Here is a 23214-nt window from a genome sequence, read left to right on the forward strand (position 1 = left end):
TAAAATGCTGATGAAAGAGGTAAGATGATTTAATGATAGCTTGTTATACAGTTTACAATGAGTATTTGCTCATTGATTTGTAAGCACATGGGAGACTGACGAAATATGATGGAAGTTTTACCAGTGTTTAGAATTATGTTGAAAACTTGGCACTGTATTAATTATAACCAAATATTTATGTAATTATTCTTTTTGTATATTTTTAAATTGTCTTCAACTATAATACAAGTTTGAACAAAAAAATATTAAATAAATTAATTAATTTACACAAGTTAAGTATATATTCATGATGTGAATAAAAAAGTAACTTCATTAATGGCTTGTTATAGTTTGTACCTCCCAAACAAAACACTGCATCACTGATATTATTAATCACAGCTGAAGTTATTATACTATTACTGTATTTAGTTGTAATACATTTATTGTTTTGTATATTCATGGATTTCCCTTTTGTCTGTTGGAATGTGTTAAGTTTGTTTCCTTGCATGCCATAAAACACAGTATGATGTTCTTTCTTAAACAATGTTCAGCAGCTGTTGGTAATCCACCACTGGAAGTAGTTCTTTAATTTGATTTTGTTATTACACTGAAAGGCTGCTAAGGGTGTTAAGAAGAGAACAGTTTCGATTTTCTCATTTTTGGATTTAGTAAAGTAAAATGCAAATAAATTCTGAGCATTTACAGTCATTTCTGAAGATGTAATTTTAAAGTAACATATCAAGGGAGCTGAAATCACTTATGTCTTAAATGTTGCATTTACAGAAAGAAATATTACATATTGGATAGGTTTTTTTTGTCTACCATCATGTCCATCCTAGTTGATAAATCCTTGTGTTGAAAAAATGTTTGTGTTGGCACAGAAATGTTACACAAAAGATGGATTTAAAATCCTGTTTTTACATACTTTTAATTTGGAATCTATAATAAACTAATTAAGAAAAATTTACAGTTTAATGTGACATGAAAAATTTCTTCATGAAATTCCACATGATTTATTCCCAGTCTTGCTGCTCCTGAGATATCTTAATGTTAAATGTATGTGTAATGAAGGGTCAATGGAACAGTACTAACTTATGAATTGTAAAAGATATATCACCTATTATAGTTTGCTAATTTTTCATATACATTACAGGATCAATTACTTTTATGAAATATTAATGATTTTTATTTGTTCCACAATTTTTTTGCACACAGTTGTCAGCTATAAAACTTGCTACTGTGTATTAACAACTATAGCAGTGACAGTTTGAAATAATTTTCAAAATGTTTGGCAAATTGTGCATTTTGTTTTGATTAAAATTATAATTATAACATTCTTGTATTATTTTGAAAATAATCATGTTATATAGTATTCCTTTGATATTTTGTGTGCATCAATACTGAAATAATACACATCAGAAAGGACATAAAATGCTCAGATACATGAATTCTGAATCATAAGTTAGAAAAGTGTTCTTTCTTGCTCTTTACATTTTAGAAATTAATCTAACTTTGGAAGCAAAATTTAAAGGTCAGTGCCTATAAATGTCTTCCTGAGAACAAGAATGTATAAAAAAAATATATTTATATTAATATATTTGAGAGTGTTTCAAATAATTGAAATGTTGTCAGTTCTTTCTTTAGAGTTATGACAACACTTTATACAATCTTTATAATAATGAATCAACTATTACTTGCCACTAAGTGATGTAAAACACTATAAAGCTGGTTTAAGATATGGATAGATTTGAGATTTAAATCTCTGTAGCATCTATGCTAAGTTTGTTTGTATATAATTTATTTTGACAAGTAGAAAGCTTTTATTAATAACAGATGAACCTGTGGATATTGGCTTTTAGAAACTTAGTTTATGGTGATTATTGGTTCTGAAGTAGGACATAATGGGTATGTTATTGAATGGAATTCCTTTAATTCCAGCATTACTTCATTTTGCATGTAATTAGACATTGATTTTGTGGTATGGCTGAATGCCATATCCTTGTTTATTATCTTTAGAGGGGTACATTTTCCTAAGCCAAATTTTTAAGTTTGCTCTGCACTTGTTTGAGATGTGGTTTTGAAGCTTATTACTGTTTTTGAATATATTCTTGGAAATTCTTTCATTGGCTCTTTAAATTGTTTTCAATTGTTTTGCTCTTCTCAATATTCTGTATAAACATCTTTCCTCACAGAGGACTGTGATGTATTTCTTGAGTGTATTCAGTAAATCCTTTCACAGCTGTATTGCACTGTCAAATTATTTAAACTGTGTTATGGGTTATAAACATTCCGTATTAATATTCTTCTTCATAAAGGGGTTTGACAAACATTCTGGAGTCTGTTCTGTAAGTATATTCATGACATTTAATATTGTCAAGGACCATAGATTTGCCATAAACCGAATGTACACAAGTTAATCATTTTACATTACAGTGCTGTAACTCAAATTTATCACATCATACTAGAGCATTAGCGTGGGACCTTTCTTTTAAAGTGTGATTAACCATCTGTATTAGTGATAACTCTCATTCTTTCATTCTCTAAATTGTAGCAGACACCTATTTATATCATCTTTTACAAAGTGGAACCTGATACTTAATATTCACTTGAAAAATAAATTACAAAGGAGATAACTCATTATATTTGCACTTAAGCATTATTTTTTTTGCTGCAATGACTTTCATTCATTCTGAGAAACAACTAGTGCTACATACCACTTATATTCTTTAAATATGTTTACAAATGCAGGTGTACTGTGGTGAATAAAGGAAAATTCAATCATATAAACTGTAGTCCCTACTACAGGGTTTAGTTTTCTACTTTGTCCTTTTCTGGGGTTACTGATGAGGGAGCTGATTTCGAATAAACTGCTCTAATTTGGTAAAAGTAATGTTTCAAATGATAAGCTTGACTCATGTTTTTTCTTGCTGAAACATATGGTATATATATATGATAATGAGAAAAAGAGTCAACATTATTCAAGACCACTGTCACTCCTTGTACCATCCCTAATTGCTATGTAGCATAATACATTCAACTGGTGGGAACTTATTATTCAGTGTTACATCATCACTGTTCAAGGAAGGGATGATAAAGGATGTCAACAGTACAATGTGGAGTTGGTGTGATAAAAATTCTATTGTTGTGATACAATATTTTAACAGAAGGCTACATCAAAGTCAAGACCATTATGTAATTAATTTGAATGTCTGATATAGGGTAGCTGTCCACATAGAACAGATGAAAATCAACTGAGTAATAAATATTTCTAATTAAATATACTGTTTTACATTTTTGCTTGTAATCTCTTTGTTGTTGTCAGTTGAGTATTGTTGTTTGTTAGTGATATTCTTGGCTGTAATCCCAGTAATACCTCATGATGATAATAATTAGCTTAGGTGATTTAGGTTAGGCTTAATTCCATGTAATAAGCTAGCAATGTAAATTAATTTTTATAATTAAAATGTAATGATAAAGCTTGTACTAATAAAAATAGATTTATAAAACAAACTCACCAGTACTGGTACCACAAAAATCCATAAAACAATTCTCCACTTTGTGCATTGAAGATTCAATAAATTAGAAAATAACTAAAATTTATGCAACAACTATTTCTTTATTGCAGAGCATAGTTTCAAATAAAAATACTCTGATAACAAGAACTTTACTTCACTGTGGCTGCACATGTGTGTTTGATTATATCTTTACTGATGTAATGTGTAAGTACAGGAAGTAATGAATAAAGTCAAACTATAAGAGTAGCTGGAAGCTAACATCATTATTATTATGATGACTAAGGACAAGATGTAGTACTAATGGTAAAATGCATTTACTATAACAAAATTACTGTTAGTACTGTAATAATACACCATGTAAGAACATGCTTTAATTATATAGTAAGATATTAAAGAAAGCTAATGTTGGCTGCAATATAACAGTGATTCATTATTATCTTAAAATTAATTTTAGAGAAATTATATTGTTGATTGTTATGTATTATAATTTATCTCAGATCAGTCTCCAATTTTTTATGTAACGTTCATATGTATTACAATTTGAAACACCTGGAAATTTTAATTTAAATGTTAATTAAATATTTATATGTATTAAATTTATGACATTTGTCAACAAGATTAATACACACAAAAGATATTTAATGTCCTTGTAGATATACTAATGCCATAACTTAATTCACTGAAGTTAAACAGGTTGTGATATTCAGTATCTATAAAAATTCCTGATCAAATTCTATCGTTTTCTGATTAATAAGCATTAATCACAATTATAGCTTCTGTGGCTTTGTAGTACACTTGTGATAAAAAAAATTGTTCTGCTTTTTTGGTGCATTGATTTATATGGCTAAGGAGATAATCTTGAATGTTAAACCATTTTAAAAAATGTGTAAGCATTTTGTAAAATAAATATTGTTGATTCTTATCTTAAGAATCTTCCAGAAAGTTAGAAAACAGCTGGGACTTGCACAATACACATCCAACAATATACACTACAAGCATCAAATTGAAAGAAATGTAGGCATCAGAACAAATGCATAACAGTAAATCTGTTGCATGATGTGTGAAAGATTTGAAAAGTTTTATTATTTTAAAACTGTTTTCGTGTTATTGGTGGCAAAAAAAATTATTGGATTTATAACAATGTTGAAAAAATATGGTGTTCACCACCATGATAGGGAAACATCATTTGTGAAACATTAGAGTGAGCATATGAGCTCTGTCTGTGAAATCTTGTAATGTTCTTTAACATAACTGTTATTTGTTAATATAGATTAATATGTTTTGATTTTTTTTTTCTTTTCCCAAAGTGAATTCGGGTAAATATGTTTAATAGTGTTTAGAACTCTGATTATTACCTTCACAAACACAATTAATATGCAAAGATTTATTATAGTCTTTCTTACTTAAATTTATCGTGTAAGATATTGAAGTTTGAAGAAATATAAATCTGAAACTTGTGAAATAATTCCTACAGCTATTTCCTGTATTTCTTGGGAAACATGTTGGACAAATTGTACATGTTAAGTAAAAATACATAGCTTTAAGAATTTGTCTGTTTTAAAACTGTGATAACTTTAATGGAAAATATTATCATAGAAAGATCTAACATTGAGTGTTAATTCCTGTAGTTTGTAAAATATATTGAAATTATTTATGAATGATATTTTAAAATTTTAATTAAAATAAAATGGTGTAATTATTACTATTATCAAATGTTTTTATTTGGTTTGATTTTTTTGAATTTTGCACAAAGCTGCATGAGGGCTATCTGTACTAACTGTCCCTAGTTTAGTAGTGTAAGACTAGAGAAAAAGCTAGTCATCACCGACTGCCAACTCTTGGACTACTCTTTCTGAACAGATAATGGGATTGATTATCACATTATAATGCCCCCACCACTGAAATAGTGAGCATGTTTGGTATGATGGGATTTGAACCCACGACCCTCAGATTACGAGTCGAGTGCCTTAACAATCTGGCCATGCTGGACCGAGTGGGAGTATCAACATCATCATGGCTAGGAGGGTGGTGTACACTGATTGAAGAATGCTGTCAATGCTGTTTGTCTAGCTGCTCACATTTTTTCTCTATAAAGTTCTTTAGGGCACTTTCAACATCGTGTTCAATTATTAAGGCTTCAATCACAATTTTGGTCATTTTTAGTCTGGATTTTCACAGTTTGATAAAATAGTAAAAATGAATTTGACAGCTTTTTCTCCCCGCCGGGGTGTATAATGTGATCAATCCCACTTTTCGTTGGTAAAAGAGTAGCCCAAGAGTTGGGGTGGGTGGTGATGACTAGCTGCCTTCCCTCTAGTCTTACACTGCTAAATTAGGGACAGCTAGCACAGATAGCCTCAGTAGCTGTCAAGAGAATTCAAAAAACAAACAAACAAACAAACAATCTCTTAAAATAAAAAAAAGAATTTGTTCGAAAATGTACCTGCACCTACCATCTAAATGCGCATCGCATACAAATAGCGTGAGTATACTTTATTATTTTATTCAGCTCTGTGCTGTTGTTTTAAATTAAGCACAAAGCTACAAAATGGAGCCATTTCTCTGCCCACCACAGGTATCGAAACCCGATTTTTTAGCGTTGTAAGTCCATGAACATACAGCTGAGCCACTGGGGTCAGCTATGAGCTAAAAACCTTTACTGTTGCTCTACATTGATTGATTTAGTGTTTTGCAGCACAAAGCAGGTAGGCTATTTGTTTACAACTTTAGATATTTTAAAAACTTTTATTTGTATATTTCTTGCTATTTTTATGTACAGTAAAATTTAACAATAACTAAACTAAAGTGAAAATGTACCCAAGTTAGTGTTAATTTCTGTATCTAATATAGTCGCATTCTTAGTAAAGGCCTGATTTGTGTTAAGCCTAAAGATCAGTGGACTTGCAGACTCACGGTGTCTCAATTAGAATTATTTTCGGTTATACATGTACTAGAAATCATCCGTTTTAAGAAGTATTATTGCAGTGAAGACACCAATTTGACTGTAAATGTTTAGAGGATGTTTGATGTTATGTATATTTATGTTTTACAGTTATTAGTTGGCATACATTTGATGTACCAAAATGTTGTTATATTTGAAATTTATTACTTTTCTAATTAATTTTATTTCATATTCTTAAAAGTATATTAGTTTATATTAATAAATGATTTTTAAAGTGTGAAGGCATCGGGTTATCCTGAAGATGATTGAAGAAGGTCAAACGTTCTGTGCTATGTTAGTAAAGTTTTAATACCCACACCAGCCGATCTTAGATACATTATTAAATACAGCGATCTGCGATCACTCAAACAAGGTCGCTTATATTACAACAAGCGGTGAATCATAGTAGTAAAAAACATTTACACCCCAATATACTTTAAGGAGTTTATGTTACATAACGTGAACCGTTAATTTAAGTAACTGGTTAACATACTTTAATAAATACTGAGCTGGTTGCTAAGTTTATGTAGACAGATAAAGTCTCTGTAACTCAATATACCTTAAGAACCTAAACACAGACTCCTGTTTCTTGTTAAATAAATTGGCCGTTTTCAATTAGGCCTACTTTGTTCATTTTAAATTCGCCTGCAAAATATATTCCTTTATCATGAGATTACTGAACTCATCACATAGCTTAAAGTGTATCTAAAGGTAATATAATGATAATGGATAGTAATTACCCAAACCAGAATAACTTTTTTTTAGTATTGATCAAAATTATGAAAATAATAAGACGTTTGTGGCCCTGTCTTCTATAAAAACTAAAACTATCTTGATTTAACATGTGTATGTGTGTGTGTAAATGCATACATATTAGTTTGTTTATAACACAAGAACAAGCTGAATTAAAAGCAAATTAAACAAAAAGCGTATATCAGCTGAAGAGATCAATGGTGCAAGCTACAATGTGGGATTATAAAAAATGTACCCTGGGTTTGGAGGTGACTCGAAATAGGACCCACATTCTGGTGGGGATACTCCGTCTACTAGCCTTAACCTCTTTTCAACAGTAGTCTCAGCATAAGAAATAAATAGTAGCAATAAAATATAAAATAAGAAATAAAAATTTAAGAAAGCAAGATGTGGGTGCTCAACTCCCACATATATCAATCACCCTTTGCTGCATGCAAACAGTTTTGGGAAGGTTACTACTGTCCAAGTAAAGAATTAATTGAAATAAAAAGGTAGAATGAGGTTGTAGCAGCACTGGGGGGGGAGGTAAGATGAAAACCTTCTTATTGTTAGCTTTCCAGCCCTCAATATGGTAGAAGGACATAATCAAATACACTATTTCTCAGTCTGTAAATGAAATCCTCTGCTTCAAGTCAGGAAGATATTGATGCATGATTATAATCGTAGGCGCTTCAGTTCGTAAGTTTTAAAACTTGTAAAAGCGTGGAAGTAATTTAAATGAAAATTTTCATGAATAGAGTACTTGTTGTAATAAGTTTATCATCAAGTTCTTTCTCATGAATAGAGTTACTGTTGTAATAAGTTTATCATCAAGTTCTTTCCTTCCACGAAGGTTTTATTCCCTTTCCCTTCTCTCATTGTCAACACTTTTCTCTATAATTAAATACATCAGCATTATCTCTGTGTTGAGTGGTCCACGAATGTTCTTATCTTTTGGTTACTGATTCTTTTATTAATCTTTATAAAATTGAAAGCAAAATTCTCATGCAGAAGAACACACTAGGGAGGTGTTACACACAATGCCCTTAACAACATGAGATTTCACAGCACTTAAAGTAGTTACCAAGAGGTATCATTTCACAATAACATCAATTTTTACAAATTGAATATATGTTTCTTACATATATTTTTGTAATCTGTGTTGATTGACTAAAGATAACAAATTTGTAAAACATCTTTGACTTGTCTATACCATTCTTTAGACCCTTTTTTCTTGGTTGTATTAAATTGTGTTGTTAATATTTTTTTTTTATCATGGCTGCCATAGCCCAAAGCTTCTAGTCACTTTTGGAGTTCTGTTGTAGATAGCAGTAGGAATTCTTTATCTAGTATCTGGCCAACAGCAAACAGTTCCACATTTGCTCAACCATTATTGAATTTGGATAATGCTAATTTGAATACCACTGAAAGAGATCAGGAAGTATTTGAAGAGTCTGGGTTTGTTGAGGTAAAATCATTGTATGTTAGCTCAAGAGATTTTATGACTTTGGTAAAACGTAATCACTGAACTTTCTTAACAACTTAAATATTTTTTATCCAAAAATTCCCTAAATTTCAACCATAATTCTTCATATATGTATGAATGGGGAAGACCTACGTTTACTACTTCACTTTATATTTGCCTAGTTATATGTGATAATAGTTCATATGTCCATTCTTCAGTTATTCACTGTGTTCTATCAGAATCAAACTCATTTATGTAAAAAAAAAATATTATTGGATTAATTGACTTGATATTAAGTTTTCAGAATTTTCAAACCAAAAAATGAGAAAGGTGTTTGTAAGTGAAATGTAATAATTTTAGTTTTAGTTAAACTGTATCTATTGAAGAGGATACGAAATCACGTTCTGATGCATTATATAACTGTATTATGAAAAGTTAAATGCCTGGTTGCATTATATTTTTCTTAGATTAAAAAATGTATTTTGTCAATAACTTAATAACACTTTTTTTCTTTTGTCATGATGTTAAAAGAATATTATGGAATGGGAAAGATCATGCATTATTCTAATTATAAAAATCTGTTAGCATGTTCCTGGTAATGCACACCTATCTTACAACATGATAAAAGTCTTAATGTCATTTCAGAAAATTTTATTTATTTCCAGGTTCCAATGCCCCCATCAATTACTTCAACTCTATCAACTGATAGCTTCAACCTGTTTCAAACCTTTGACATTTGGAACCCTCCATTGATTGCATCTGATATCTCTTCTCCATCTTCATTAGGCGTTTGGTCCAATTTTAGTGTTTTCTTAATGCCAGTATACTGAAGGTGCATTTTACAGACATTTTCATAAACAACCAAAACAATAACTTGCATAGCACCATTTTTATTATTAAATAATTTTTCATTTTGAATCATTAGAGAACAAGATAAAATTATGCAACAGTTTTGGTTTCTTCATAATTACCTGTTTTAAATTAAACATCTGGTAGCCCATGTATTTTCTAACTTGATAACAATCTAGTTACTAAGTCACTTGCTAATTGTCAGGTTTATCTTCAGCACCATAGAACAGAAGTTGCTTACTTAAGCTAAATGTTTATGTGTGATATTTATGCTAAAAATATTTTTTTTATTAAAACAAAACAAAAAAGAAACATGAAAGTGGTGTGTATGTGTGTCATGCATGTTTCTTTGTTTTGTTTTACAATTTTTTATCACCTAATTGTTCATGTCAATTATGGCGGGTATAGAATAAATTAAGTTTCCCTTATCAATGTTAAAATTATTGGATTTTACAATATAACCAATGAATGGAAAGACTTGAAGTAAGACATCTGTAATTTCGGTAGGAATCATTTGTGGAATTCATTGAGGTCAATACAGTTTTCAAGCTTAATTTTTGCTCAGATTTCTTAAAGATAAATGAAATATAAACTTCTCAAAATGTAATTTTTTTACTTTTTTCTATTGCTTGATCACAAGTTCAAGATTTCAGAACTTTTTCTTTTTTATAAAATATTTGTTGCACTTTCCAGTTGTAATCCAGAGGTCATGAGTGCTTATTCCAACAGTCTCTCAACTCTGTACTCTTAATTAATTTTCCATGACTCATGACTGTTTTCTTATTTCCTTTTTTGGATTTTGTCTGACAGATTGGATATCCCCAATGCTTTTTTGGTGCTATTACCACAGGCAATCTCTATCAAGACATTTGGATTACATCTAGAAGGTGCTACAAGTTTTGTTTTTAAATTAAAAACAAGTTTTGAAATTTTCTTGTTTATTATTGTTTTATAGTCTTGATTTTGATTGCCTTTGATAATTAATGTACTTGATATAATATTGATAGTTTTGAAGCTATTCCCTTGCCTCCCCCCAGTGGCACAGTGGTATATCTGGGGACTCACAGTGCTAAATACTGGATTTTGATACCCATGGTGGGCAAAGCACAGCTAGCCTACTGTGTAACTTTGAGTTTAGTTCTAAACAAACAAACAAAAAGCTATTCCTTCTATAAATCACTTCTTCCCAAACATGCTAATTAAATAACTAAGATTATGTAATGCCTTGTGAACTTAAAAAATACAAATATGTTATAAGATTAATAATGTCATAAATTTTTTCTATATTAAAAGTAAAATTCTGCAATTTAGTCAAGTCTTTCACAAAAAAACAAGCATCTGAGAAAAATATTAAATGATTATTTAAGGTTGTTTTTTTCTTTTTCTGGCTGAGGCATTTTCCTTTAAATGTTAATAGATGGATAAAAACTTCTGTTTTATAATAAAGTAACATTTTTACTAATGTTAATGTGTTAAGTCATGAATCAGAGTAAAACAAGTTTATAATGATAAGTACTCACCGATGGATTTAGGTGTTTCAAAACTTTCATACATGTTGAAGTAATGATGTGTAGAAAAAATGTCATGTATCAAGGTGGTTGTTGTACTGAAGAACTGAGAGATATATTTGTTAATTTTGCTCTACATAAACGAGGCTTCACTTTGTAGGAAAAAAAGAGAGAGATTATATACAGTAATTGAAGTGTTTCAGTTTGAGAAGTGTATTGGGAAATATAAGAATTAAAGTAAAGAATGTGACATTATAACCTCCATACAGATAATCTAATAATATCTATATATGCACTTGTACTAAATACTATAAACAATAAATGCGAATTTTTCCTGTACTTTGAAAGAAAGTTCACAGAAAGTGGCCCATTGTTATAAACTGATTTGTTTTAAGCATGGAAAAAAACGTACATATGATTTTTGAAAAATTTAAGTTAATCATCAGTATTTTTTGTTAATATTTATGAAAATAAAAGTACTGTGTTTAATATAATATATAATTTCAACTTGCAGAAAAATGCTTTTACCAATACATACTATTTTAATAATTATCTACTACAAAGTAAACAAAGCTTTGAGTTAGGTTTTAAAGTTTCAGTTTGGTAATGCATGCAGTCAGATTAGAGTATCTGAGCTATAAGTATATGTTGTTAAATTAAATACCAGGTTTTATTTTTTGTATTCTTATTTAATAATCTGATTTTTGTAGCATGTAATTTTTAGTAGCATTCTAAAAGAAAACATTGCATTGCTTTATAACATAATAAGTTGCATTGTTTTCTTGTATTAAAGGTCATAAGCAGAGGCTAGATTTTTTACACCGATGGGGAGATGATTTTTGCAACCACTTCTGTTGACTGTTCAATTTGCAAATTTGTAATCTCTGATTACGTGAACCTGAAAGCTGTAAACATGCAGTCACAGAGTAATCTTGTTGCCATGATACTTCAAGGTTTCCATGTAGGTTTGTATAAGTGAGGTGTTGTGAACAGTTTTCAAAATGTCAGTAGAATAAAGACAAATGTGTCACAAATTAACTGCCACATGAATTTATTCCTGCACACTGCACAGTATAAAAGGGGCCATTATACTTGACAAGGTTACTAATAACTTTCATTGCATGAATTATGCTTTCAAACATCAATAAAATTATTAATTACCCTTGATAAGTTTATACCTACTGAAAAACTGTTCATGTTGTTTGATAAAAATAATTAAAATGTCTTTGCAAGCTCTTGAAAATTACACATCAATACAATGTAGCACACAATTATTCATACTTTTCATTGAAGTAAGATTCATTTAGTCCTCTAGTTTACATGTTCACAAACCTCCTTTGTGATATATGTTTATGAATTCTTTCATAAGCTTTTCTGTATTTAGCTTGTTCACCTCATCTTTGTGAGTGTAACAAACTGCCACATGGTTGAGGCAGCACTGAGACATAGTTTAACTTAACCACGTCTTCAACCGTCTTAATGCAGAAAAGCTGCGTTCACATTCACATTGTTTCACCAGTTTATTGGAAACACTGTACAAAACAAGAAATGTTTCATGGATGTCAAGGTTCTCATCTACATATCATACACATATTGCTTCCTGTTCAGCACCTGTAACATCTTGAGTACCATCAACCATTAATGCAAAGATTTTACTTTGCTGCACTTCATGTGCTATGTTCCTCAGTATTTGATGGCTGAACATCTCCATTATTTCATTCTGAGCCTGGGGTGATGCAAATGTGGTTTTCTTTTGACAAGTAGGCTGTCAACTCAGGATCTTCCTCTTCCAGGAGCTTCATTAACTGCAGGAAGTTCCCCTCCGTATCAGTATGTCCACGTAATGCTAAACCTTGGACGCAGTAAGAAATGTAAACTTCTGAATATTTTGGCTAGACTTCTTTTGCTGCTTCTTTTTCCATCATGTAGCTGGACAGTCACTGAAGTTACATCAAGTGAACCTTCTTGAGGTATAGCGAATCTGTGCTGAGAGGAGGACTGGTGTTAGTTGAATTTCTGTTTTGCCTTTTCCAGTTGCAAAAATCGGTGGATATGAAGGTATACTCCACTGACCTCTCAATTTCCCTGTAAAAGACCTCTATTTTCCGCCTTGGCACAATGAAAGCATATGACTTTTGAGTCTGATTGTCGAAGTGCAGTCATGGGAACTCATCAAACCACTTGCCCTGGAAGTTGATATTTTGAGATTTTGCTTTCTCGTGGTATTAGTTGTGCATCTGGATGATATGGTTTTCCACACTGCATCTGTGGAGTGTCAGATTTTTCATTACTGCACAAACTTGTTTCACAACTATCTGGTGGTTCATGATGTGCAATAGTTGCACAAGCATTTTCAGACTCGTCCTCTGATGAACATGGTATTTCCTCTGTATAACAAGTTTCTATTCCTTTACTTAAGGTGGTTGGATTATCTGCATCTACATTGTCACTTGTAGTACTAGTAACTGGCTTGTAGAACTGTCTAATATCGGAAAGTTTTAGACGCTTGCTTGTCATAATTGGAATATGTTTCCCAGATGACTCAACAGGCTAAAATACAGTCTTTATTGAAAACTCCAACGTACAACGAACGAAGATAGAACAGAATGGAAGTAGGACTGAACTGTACAATGTATTTAAGTCGAACGCGCGAACCTCACAATAACTACCGAGCCGACTGACCGTCTGGGCATCGCTGAGACAATAATGTGTGCTAGTTACAACACAAGTAATTGCAAGTTTCTCGAAAAATACTTAAACAATTACAAGTATATCATATTCCTGTTAAAGCTCATCAAAAGGCAAACACGTTGTGATATAATGTCTATAAGCACGTCTATTAAATAAAAACACCTAAAAAACTAGCAATACAATTCGAGTAGAGGCTTCAGGCCGTTGAAATCGCTCCTTTTGTGTTCTAATTGTACAAGAAAACACAATATTTTTACTATCTATGATAAGAAAATATATTGCTCTTTTACCATAAAGCACCAGCACTTTATTAGAGGGCGGTGATAATCTGAAATTTCACGGATTAATGAGGGCCACAAACACAGTTCTAATGAGCCCTGTTGTAAAATTGAGGCTTAGACTAAAGGGAGCGGAAGGGGGTGATGTAGAGCGCGTCTGGTCCAAGCGGCTCGAACCTGTCGTTAACTGTACACTATGGTCAGCGGATTCGGCAGCTAAGGAGAGTAAGGCGTTCGACAATAAAAGCGGCTAGACATGCATAAGAACAAATGACGTAGGAAAACCGCACAATATACACATATGATTGATGCAGCTACAAGCTACAAATGGACTGCCAGATCTAGATCACAGGAGTTTACGCTTGGGAGTAATATTTTCGAATTTCAAGCTCTGTTCAATCTTTTGTGATAAAAATTTTACTTTATCTTACACTACGTACAAAACGTAGGTAGATTCTGTAATAGTGCTTGCAAGCCTATCATGTATACTTAGGCTTACTGACTGATACTTACGAACTATCGCTTAGATCGAAAAGCTTAGAAGCACGCCTATATTAAAGATGTACATTTCGGCTACTGAAAAAGCCTACATCTAGGCCTAATTATGTAATTCGATTGGTAAGAACACGAGAATCACAAGAACAAACACACAATTTGTAGGTCTGTGATGCAATAAAACAATTCAACAGACTAAACTGTAGGGGGGATGATTGTATGCCACATACCCCCACCTAAAATGAAGGGGTGTATCCCACCCATACCCCAGGATCTACGCCTCTGCATAAGATATTTTGTGGTTATTCGTCACGACTGACTTAATAGTTTAGTTTTCAATTCGTTGAAGGTTTTATTTTTCCCGAGATAAATTAAGAATTTCTTCGTTAGTAATACTACTAACGTTGGTTATTGGTTTCATGAATATTCACCGTTGCCACAATGATATATTTTAGAGATATTCAGTAAAGAATAGTTGGTTATCCGAGGAAAGATACCCCATTAAAAATAAGATCCTTAGCTACTTAAAACAGTACAATTACAAAGGGTATTTGTCAAGCGTTTCTCGCAAATTATAGGAGAATTAATTCTACTGTTAATGGGTGGCTTTGTGCTATTTCTAGGAAATAGCGTGCTCAGCTAAAAAGGAAGCAAGAGAAAATTCTCAACAGATGCGGCACTTGAAATTCTTTTTTGGCAGGATTACAGTAAATTAATCTGTGAAACCTTAGGCCTAGTTAAATACATCAATCTTAAAGCCGTTATGCCGCAGCTAAAAATAACTTATCACTTGTGGTTAAAACAATTTTATTAATTTTCTGCAAAAAATAAGCTTTTTTGTATTGGTAACATTAAATATGACAACAATACGAGTGATGGACGAAACATCTTTAGGGACGAGAAGCCATGAGTTCAAAGTTTGTACTTAAGAAATTTTAGAGCCGTTATGTCGCGGTTAAAGTAAAATACATTCTGCTAACTTCAATTTCAAAGGTAAAAAGTGTGAAGTTTCCAGTTATATTCACTTCTCCTTCGAATTGATCAATGTTCTGTGTCTGAATTTTTTTATTTATTTTTAAATAGCTTCTAACTTATGTTCAAGTTTCTCTTTACAAATTTTTAAAAGAACTACAGGTAACATTAATTAACTGGTGTCAGTGTTATTAATATAGTATTTAACATCTATTTAGTAACGTTAACAACTAATGGCTATGTGGTTAATACACTAATTAATATCTATTTAGTAACATTAACAACTAATGTCTCTGTGGTTAATACAGTAATTATTATCTAATTTTTATTTGTCTAGGGAGAAAATATTTTTTAATTGTCCTTTACTTTCTATCTGTCTTTGTCGAAGGAATATGACGCTGCTTTCTCCAGTTTAGGTCCCACACGGCCATGTGGTTAGGTTAGGGCCCTCGACGAGTAATCCGAGAGTCGTAGGTTCGAATTCCCGTCGTACGAAACATGTTCGTTTTTATAGTTGTGGGGGCGTTATAAAGTAACCATCAATCCCACTATTCGTTAGTAAAAGAGTGGCCCAAGAGTTAGCGGTGGGTGGTGATGACTAGCTAGCTGCCATCCCTTTAGTCTTACACTGCTAAATTATGGATGGCTAGCGCAGATAACCCTCGTATAGCTTTACGTGAATTTCAAAAACTGACAGACAAACAATTCTCCAGCTTCTCCATTAGACATCTTGAAACATTTACTGTTTTTATTTAACCGTGCTGCAAAGTTCAGCAGTGGCTCCACCTTTCCTGTTCAAGGGACACATTTGTATTGAATTATTAGTTCAGCAGTGGCTCCACCTTTCCTGTTCAAGGGACACATTTGTATTGAATTATTAGTTCAGCAGTGGCTCCACCTTTCCTGTTCAAGGGACACATTTGTATTGAATTATTAGTTCAGCAGTGGCTCCACCTTTCCTGTTACAGGGACATATCTGTATTGAATTATTAGTTCAGCAGTGGCTCCACCTTTCCTGTTCCAGGGACACATCTGTATTGAATTATTAGTTCAGCAGTGGCTCCGCCTTTCCTGTTCCAGGAACACATCTGTATTGAATTATTAGTTCAGCAGTGGCTCCGCCTTTCCTGTTCCAGGAACATATCTGTATTAAATTATTCACATAAAATATGAATTGATCAGATTAACGATTCTGGTGAGGAAGATTCCTCCTCTGCATGCTGTTCATAAGCAATAACTATGAACACTACAACTGTAACTCTTTTCTCCTTATATTTCAGCTTTATAAAATAAACGTGGTTTTTGTGTTTATTTTTGAATTTCGCGCAAAAGGTAAACAAGGGCTATCTGCGCTAGCCATCTTTAATTTAACAGTATAATACTAGAGGAAGGTAGCTAGTCATCATCACTCACCGACAACACTTAAGCTACTCTTTTACTGAAGAATAGCAGGATTGACCGTATCAGTATAATGCCCCCACGTCTAAAAGGGCAAGCATGGTTGGTGCGTCTGAGATTCGAGCCCGAGATCCTCAGATTACGAGTCGAGCTCCTTAATCATATGGCCATGTTGGGCCTAGGTTGTTGTGATAAAGGATAAATTTTGACCTATTTTCGGTTTCTATTTTATTTGACCATATAATAAAAGTTGTTTGACAACTGTAAAACTGCAGTGGAGATATGTTACACTAAACTTGTTGAATGTAAGCAGTTCTTCCAATGTGTAGAACCGACAGGAGGTCCTTTGGCTTTGGTAAGATATCTATCGTGTACCTTTAGACAGAACTAACTTGCCTTTTTCTGTTTGTACCTAATGGCCAGCTTCAGACGACTCAGATGCATTCGGTCACCATGGTGGAAAGCTGGACCACTGGGGTCGTAGTTCAAAATTGCTTCTAACTCGTAAGAACTGCGGGTGTGGTCAAGGAGTACTGTGGCAAAGTTTTGACACTGTCGACGAAGTTCCTGGAATAAGTAAGTAAAATCTTAAAGTACAGACAGCAGACGTCTCCTTAAGTCATAGCTAAGCCTTGAAACTGTCGGTGAAGTTTCTAGGACAAAATAAATAAAAAAATAAAATATAGCCAATAGATGTCTTCACGAGTCATAGTTACTAAATAAAATATTTGTTAATTATTGTTGTAAATACTGCTGTGAGATCGGTTTGGGTAGAAAGTGTGATTCATCCGAGTTGGAATTAAGATTAAGTGCAACATTCAACGTACTTTACAGTTTAACCAACTCATACACGTGAATCTAAACTATTATTCTAACACTGACTGCCATTCCAAACAACGTTTAATTTCGCACCGTTGTTAGGTCGTTGTAAATTGAGAGGTTCGTTGCAGTCAATGACACTGCCATTGTCCACTGCATTATAAACTTACCTTTGACACAGGTAAAAAGGATAGTATCTAATGTTTTTTGTAATAATTTCATTCATTCATTAATTAAAACCTGCTGTAAAGGCTATCTGCGTTAGCTGTCTTTAATTTAGCAGTGTAAGACTAGAGGGAGGGCAGCTAGTCATCAACACTCATCGCCAACTCTTGGGCTACTTTTTACGAACGAATAGTGGGATTGACCGAAAGTTGTAACGCCCTCACGACTAAAAGGCAAGCATGTTTTGATGTCATAGGGATTCGAACCCACAATCCTCAGATTACGAACTGAACGCCTTAACCCAACTGGCCATACCATTGAGCAAGGGAAGAGTTCTTATCTGTGGTATAAATAACAAGTAAAATAAAAAGTTCCAAATAGAGTGTTACATCAGAAATAAACCTTGTAACTTACTGTGTATACAGACCCTCGCTATTACAGCGGTAAGTCTACGGACTTACAATGCTATAATCAGGGGTTCGATTCCCTTCGGTGGGCTCAGCAGATAGCCCGATGTGGCTTTGCTATATAACAAAAACACACACACATACTCTGTATATAATTTACACATATATTTTAATTTATTTCATATATATGTGTTTTTCACCAGTCAACTAGCCCCTCGATAGTTTAACTGTAAAGTAAAAGGCTTATTATTTTAAAAATTGGGGTTTGTTGCACGATAAAAATGTTTGCAAGCGCATGAAAAACAACGCACACTCGATTACAATCATTTAAACCAGATTAACGTTACAAAATGGGCACATTAGCGATGGCGTGAGGCAACTGATTACTAAATTTGCGATAAAAAATAAATGATGGGAAAAGGTGATTCCTAAACTCGAGCTTAAGATAATCGGTCTAAACTTCTAGATGACGCTTCATTTCAGCCATTTTGCGTTTAGTTCGAAGTGATCAGTATTAAATCAAAGAGCAATTTTAACCATTTCATTCTGAACCTGATACTCGCCAGATTATGAAGCGAGCTGTTCGTGAATTATACTCTACGATACCATTATATTAGCCAAAACAGCAGGTTAAAGTATGTTTTGACAGTCAATAATGGAGAGGACTTGCTATTTAATCAGTCCTAGTAAATCGATGGCATTCATTATACCGCTATGAAACATATGATATTGAAGATAAAACAAAAGCAATACATGGTCGGTCTTACAGACGACTATAAAAATGTTTAAAAAGTTAAATAATAAATTTCAAGATAGTAAAACTACAGTTATAGGGGTCAAATAAAGTACCTTCTAAAATATAGCGAACATAGTATGGTTAGTATAGTGTTATTATTATTACACACATTTTAAATTATTAAATAACTATAAGGAACAAGATTAATATAACGTTACATAAACTAATAGGCCTAACATAATGTATAGTAACTATAATTTTAATGTAATTTTACACAAACTAATAGGCCTAACATAATGTATAGTAACTATAATTTTAAACAATGTAATTTTACACGAACTAGTAGGCTTAACGCAATGTATAGCAACGATAATTTTAAACAATGTAATTTTACACGAACTAATAGGCTTAACGCAATGTATAGCAATGATAATTTTAAACAATGTAATTTTACACAAATTAATAGGCCTAATATAATGTATAGCAACGATAATTTAAAACAATGTAATTTTACACAAATTAATAGGCCTAACATAATGTACAGCAACTATAGATTTAAACAATGTAATTTTACACAAACTAATAGGCTTAACGTAATGTATAGCAAGTATACTTTCCTTCAAACTGTGAGAAAGAAAGATAACATAAGGACACGTAGGACTAGGTTGTTTGATATTTTAAAATATTAGCCTTATTTTTGTTAAGTTAGCTTTGCTTTATAAGTTGGAAGAGATCAAATTAAATCAACTTCGACTTTACAAGACAGAAGAGACAAAGTCATATCACTTTCTAAGTTAAAATATAGATGAGGTTAAACTATATTATCTTCGAGATATAAGATAGAAGAAGTTACGAAGGTTAAACTCGAACAGTTTCTAATCTATGAGACAGAATAGATTACAAAGGTTAAACTCGAACAGTTTCTGTTCTCTGAGACAGAATAGGTTACAAAGGTTAAGCTCGAACAGTTTCTGATGTATAAGACAGAATAGATTACGAAGGTTAAACTCAAACAGTTTCTGATCTATAAGATAGAAGATGCTGTCTCTACAAAACACTGAAAAATTTATAAGAATCTATAAAAATTGTTGGACGTGAAAAACGAATAAAGTTCTATTTAGTATCTAAACGTTTGTTAAATAAAAACTATAAACGAGTCAATAACGAGAAAATATTCAATTCTTTAGTCATGTCTATTTTTTATGTTGGTCAGTTGAGATTGTTATGTCCATGGTGTCAGAATCCATCAATGGAACAGCTACATTGAGGTTAGTAACCAATGTGGGGTTGCATTAAAACACCTACAACTTGGTCGTCAATGTTTGAAACAAATACTCACAAGATGATGGCTGGGTTCTTACTGTTTTTCTATCTGCTGAGTTTTTCTCTGTATTCGCACCGGACTTTTGAATCATTTTTAATAACAAGCTATTCTTACCTTTAACTTTCTTCACTAGAAGCTGCCCTAATCCGTTATACTCGGTCTTTCACAACTCTATATCTTTATAAATATAATAGTACTGTCTGTTTTATATCCATGTAACTACATATCTGTATAAATATAATAGTACTGTCTGCTGTATGTCCATGTAACTACTTCGTCCTTTGTTGACGGAGGTACATACAAATTTTGCAGTTTATGTGGGTATTTTGTTACAACTACATATAAGGCAAGTAACTTTACATGTCCTGAGATAACCTTTCATTAAACATGAATTTACATAACTTCCCTCCAGGGAACAGGTGCTCTAGCTAGTTGTTGCGATAATGTACACACTTACATGTAAGATATTCCCAATATAAATAATTATAGTTGTATTTCTTTTTACTGTAACTACCTTTTACATTCTTTTCTTCATAAGGATATAAGTATATCCATTTTTACTCAAATCCGTATATTTCAGTTCGTTGACTCAGAGCTGCCCCCCAGTCGCACATTGGTATATCTGCGGACTTACATCGTTAATATCCGGGTTTCCGATGACCGTGGTTGGGTAGAGCACAGATAGCCCATTGTGCACGTTTGTGCTGAATTCAAGACAACAGCACTCAGAGAGTCTTCATGTACACATTTCTAAACTTTCGTAATTAGGTAACCACTCATTACCAGGAAACTATAGATTATCAAGGTAAGTATGTTGTTCCTAGGAAACCATTTCCACACTAAATAACCAAGTCATGTGCCCGGGTAACTACTTATAACAACTACTAAACATATTTATTGAAATATGCTTTGAAAACAAACATTGAATGATACTGCTTTTCTGTTGCAAACACCATTTAAATCCAATTAAATAACTTTAAATTACAATAGAAAAGGGGCCCGGCATGGCCAAGCGTGTTAAGGCGTTCGACTCGTAATCCGAGGGTTGCGGGTTCGAATCCCGGTCGCACCAAACATGCCCGCCCTTTCAGCCGTGGGGGCGTTATAATGTGACAGTCAATCCTACTATTCGTTGGTAAAAGAGTAGCCCAATAGTTGGCGGTGGGTGGTGATGACTAGCTGCCTTTTCTCTAGTCTTACATCGCTAAATTAGGGACGTCTAGCGCAGATGGCCCTTGAGTAGCTTTGCGCGAAATCAAAAAAACAAAAAACAAACAAACAATAGGAAAGGAGAGACCCTTTTAAATTAATATTTTATTGTTGATATGAAATAAACATGACATTTACCTGATACTCGTGTTTCATGAATATCAACCGACTCAGTTCCCAATTAACCAAGTTAACACGACATCTAGTTATCTGATACTCGTGTTCCATGAAGATCAACCGACTCAGTTCCCAACTAACCAAGTAAACATGACAGCTAGTTATCTGATACTCGTGTTTCATGAAGGTCAACCGACTCAGTTCCCAACTAACCAAGTAAACATGACATCTAGTTACCTGATACTCGTGTTCCATGAAGATCAACCGACTTAGTTCCCAACAAACCAAGTAAACATGACAGTTAGTTACCTGATACTCGCTTTTGAACTCATGCTCTATGAAGCTCAATCGCCGCAGTTCCCAACTGAGTTCGAAGGCGGTCAGAACGTGGTCTTTGCTAGAAAGTGCAATGAGTGAGGGCGAGGCCAGGGCGCGATAAGTGTTGATCCGGGACCGAGAGTGTCTCAGGCTGTCCTCGGAGCTGGACACCACGCAGTCGCTGCATCCACATCGCACTTGGTGAAGAATGGAAAGAGTTGCACCACGATCCAACAAAATCTTGATGATTTCGTAATATGTCTCTGTGAGCTGCAAGAGTTAGGGGGGACACGTCTGGGGTGAAGGTGCCCGTCTCTTGGTCTATAGCTTCCCAGCTCTGGAACAGACGGGAAATATTAAAAAGGTCTAACTCCTTGTGATATTTATAACCTTAAACTTTTACCGGTTTTGTGACTTTAAGACATACTGTTCGGGAAGTCATTTCACACACAATTTATAATAAAATTACTCGACCCCGCTAGTACAACGGTATGTCTCCGGATTTACAACGCTAAAATCAGGGGTTCGATTCCCCTCGGTGGGCTAAGCCGATAGCCCTATGTGGCTTTGCTATAAGAAAAACACACACCTACAATAAAATTACTCAACTTTTAAAATGAATTTGTACAACCTGAATCACATTCATATATATCAAAATGTACAAACGTAAAATACAGTCCTTGTATAAATTATATACTAAAATATACTCAAAAATAAATCAGTCGAGGCTTATTAAATGTACCTCTCTCCTTTTGTACTCCTTCAATATTTTATTGTAGTCAATTTCTCCTGTCTTTACGTTATCTGAAATGTACAACCTTCACACAAGAAGAAAAGATCAAGTTTTAGGATATTATTTAGTAAGTTGGTTTTTCCGTAACACGTACATCCTGCTATTGGAATGAACTACTATTTCTTCAGCGAACACTATCCATTACTTGACAAGTAAATATAATCTGTAAAGAACGTTATGTGAGGGACTAGGCAAACCTACCTGGATGTGTCAAAACTAATACCGATAGCATTTTAAAGACGTTTTGAATGAAGTTAAACACAAAGCTACGTTGTGGGATATCTGTTTAAGTTAACCCGAAGATGATCTGAGAAGGTAGAAACGTTGGTCTCTAGTTTCATTAAAGTTCTAATATCCATACATTTTTACTTCAAGTAGGTTTCTCGTTATCACGAGTTACCCGGTTATGCTTTACACTATGAAAAATAACTTTCAAATTCACATTAATATCGCCATCTGGTAATAACTATTGTATATATTAAATGAACAAGCCATCTGCAACC

At 33.1% G+C, this 23214-nt stretch overlaps 2 protein-coding genes across 2 annotated transcripts in view; one reads left to right on the forward strand and one right to left on the reverse strand.

Annotated features, from left to right (window-relative positions):
* Nucleotides 1-9462, forward strand: part of LOC143228494 (uncharacterized) — a 35927-nt gene extending 26465 nt beyond the window's left edge. Inside the window, exons 2-3 of the mRNA XM_076459745.1 lie at nucleotides 8456-8635; nucleotides 9298-9462. Of these exons, the coding sequence (XP_076315860.1) occupies nucleotides 8456-8635; nucleotides 9298-9462 (345 nt within the window). The remainder of the gene's footprint in view (nucleotides 1-8455; nucleotides 8636-9297) is intronic.
* Nucleotides 9463-17045: 7583 nt separating this feature from the next.
* LOC143228210 (transient receptor potential-gamma protein-like) overlaps nucleotides 17046-23214 on the reverse strand; it is a 39665-nt gene continuing 33496 nt past the window's right edge. Inside the window, 3 exon segments of the mRNA XM_076459514.1 lie at nucleotides 17046-17390; nucleotides 21910-22176; nucleotides 22178-22255. Coding sequence (XP_076315629.1) covers nucleotides 17211-17390; nucleotides 21910-22176; nucleotides 22178-22255 — 525 coding nt within the window. The 3' untranslated portion in view covers nucleotides 17046-17210.

The sequence above is a fragment of the Tachypleus tridentatus genome, chromosome 10 (genome assembly GCF_004210375.1).
Source record: "Tachypleus tridentatus isolate NWPU-2018 chromosome 10, ASM421037v1, whole genome shotgun sequence".
Lineage (NCBI taxonomy): Eukaryota > Metazoa > Arthropoda > Merostomata > Xiphosura > Limulidae > Tachypleus > Tachypleus tridentatus.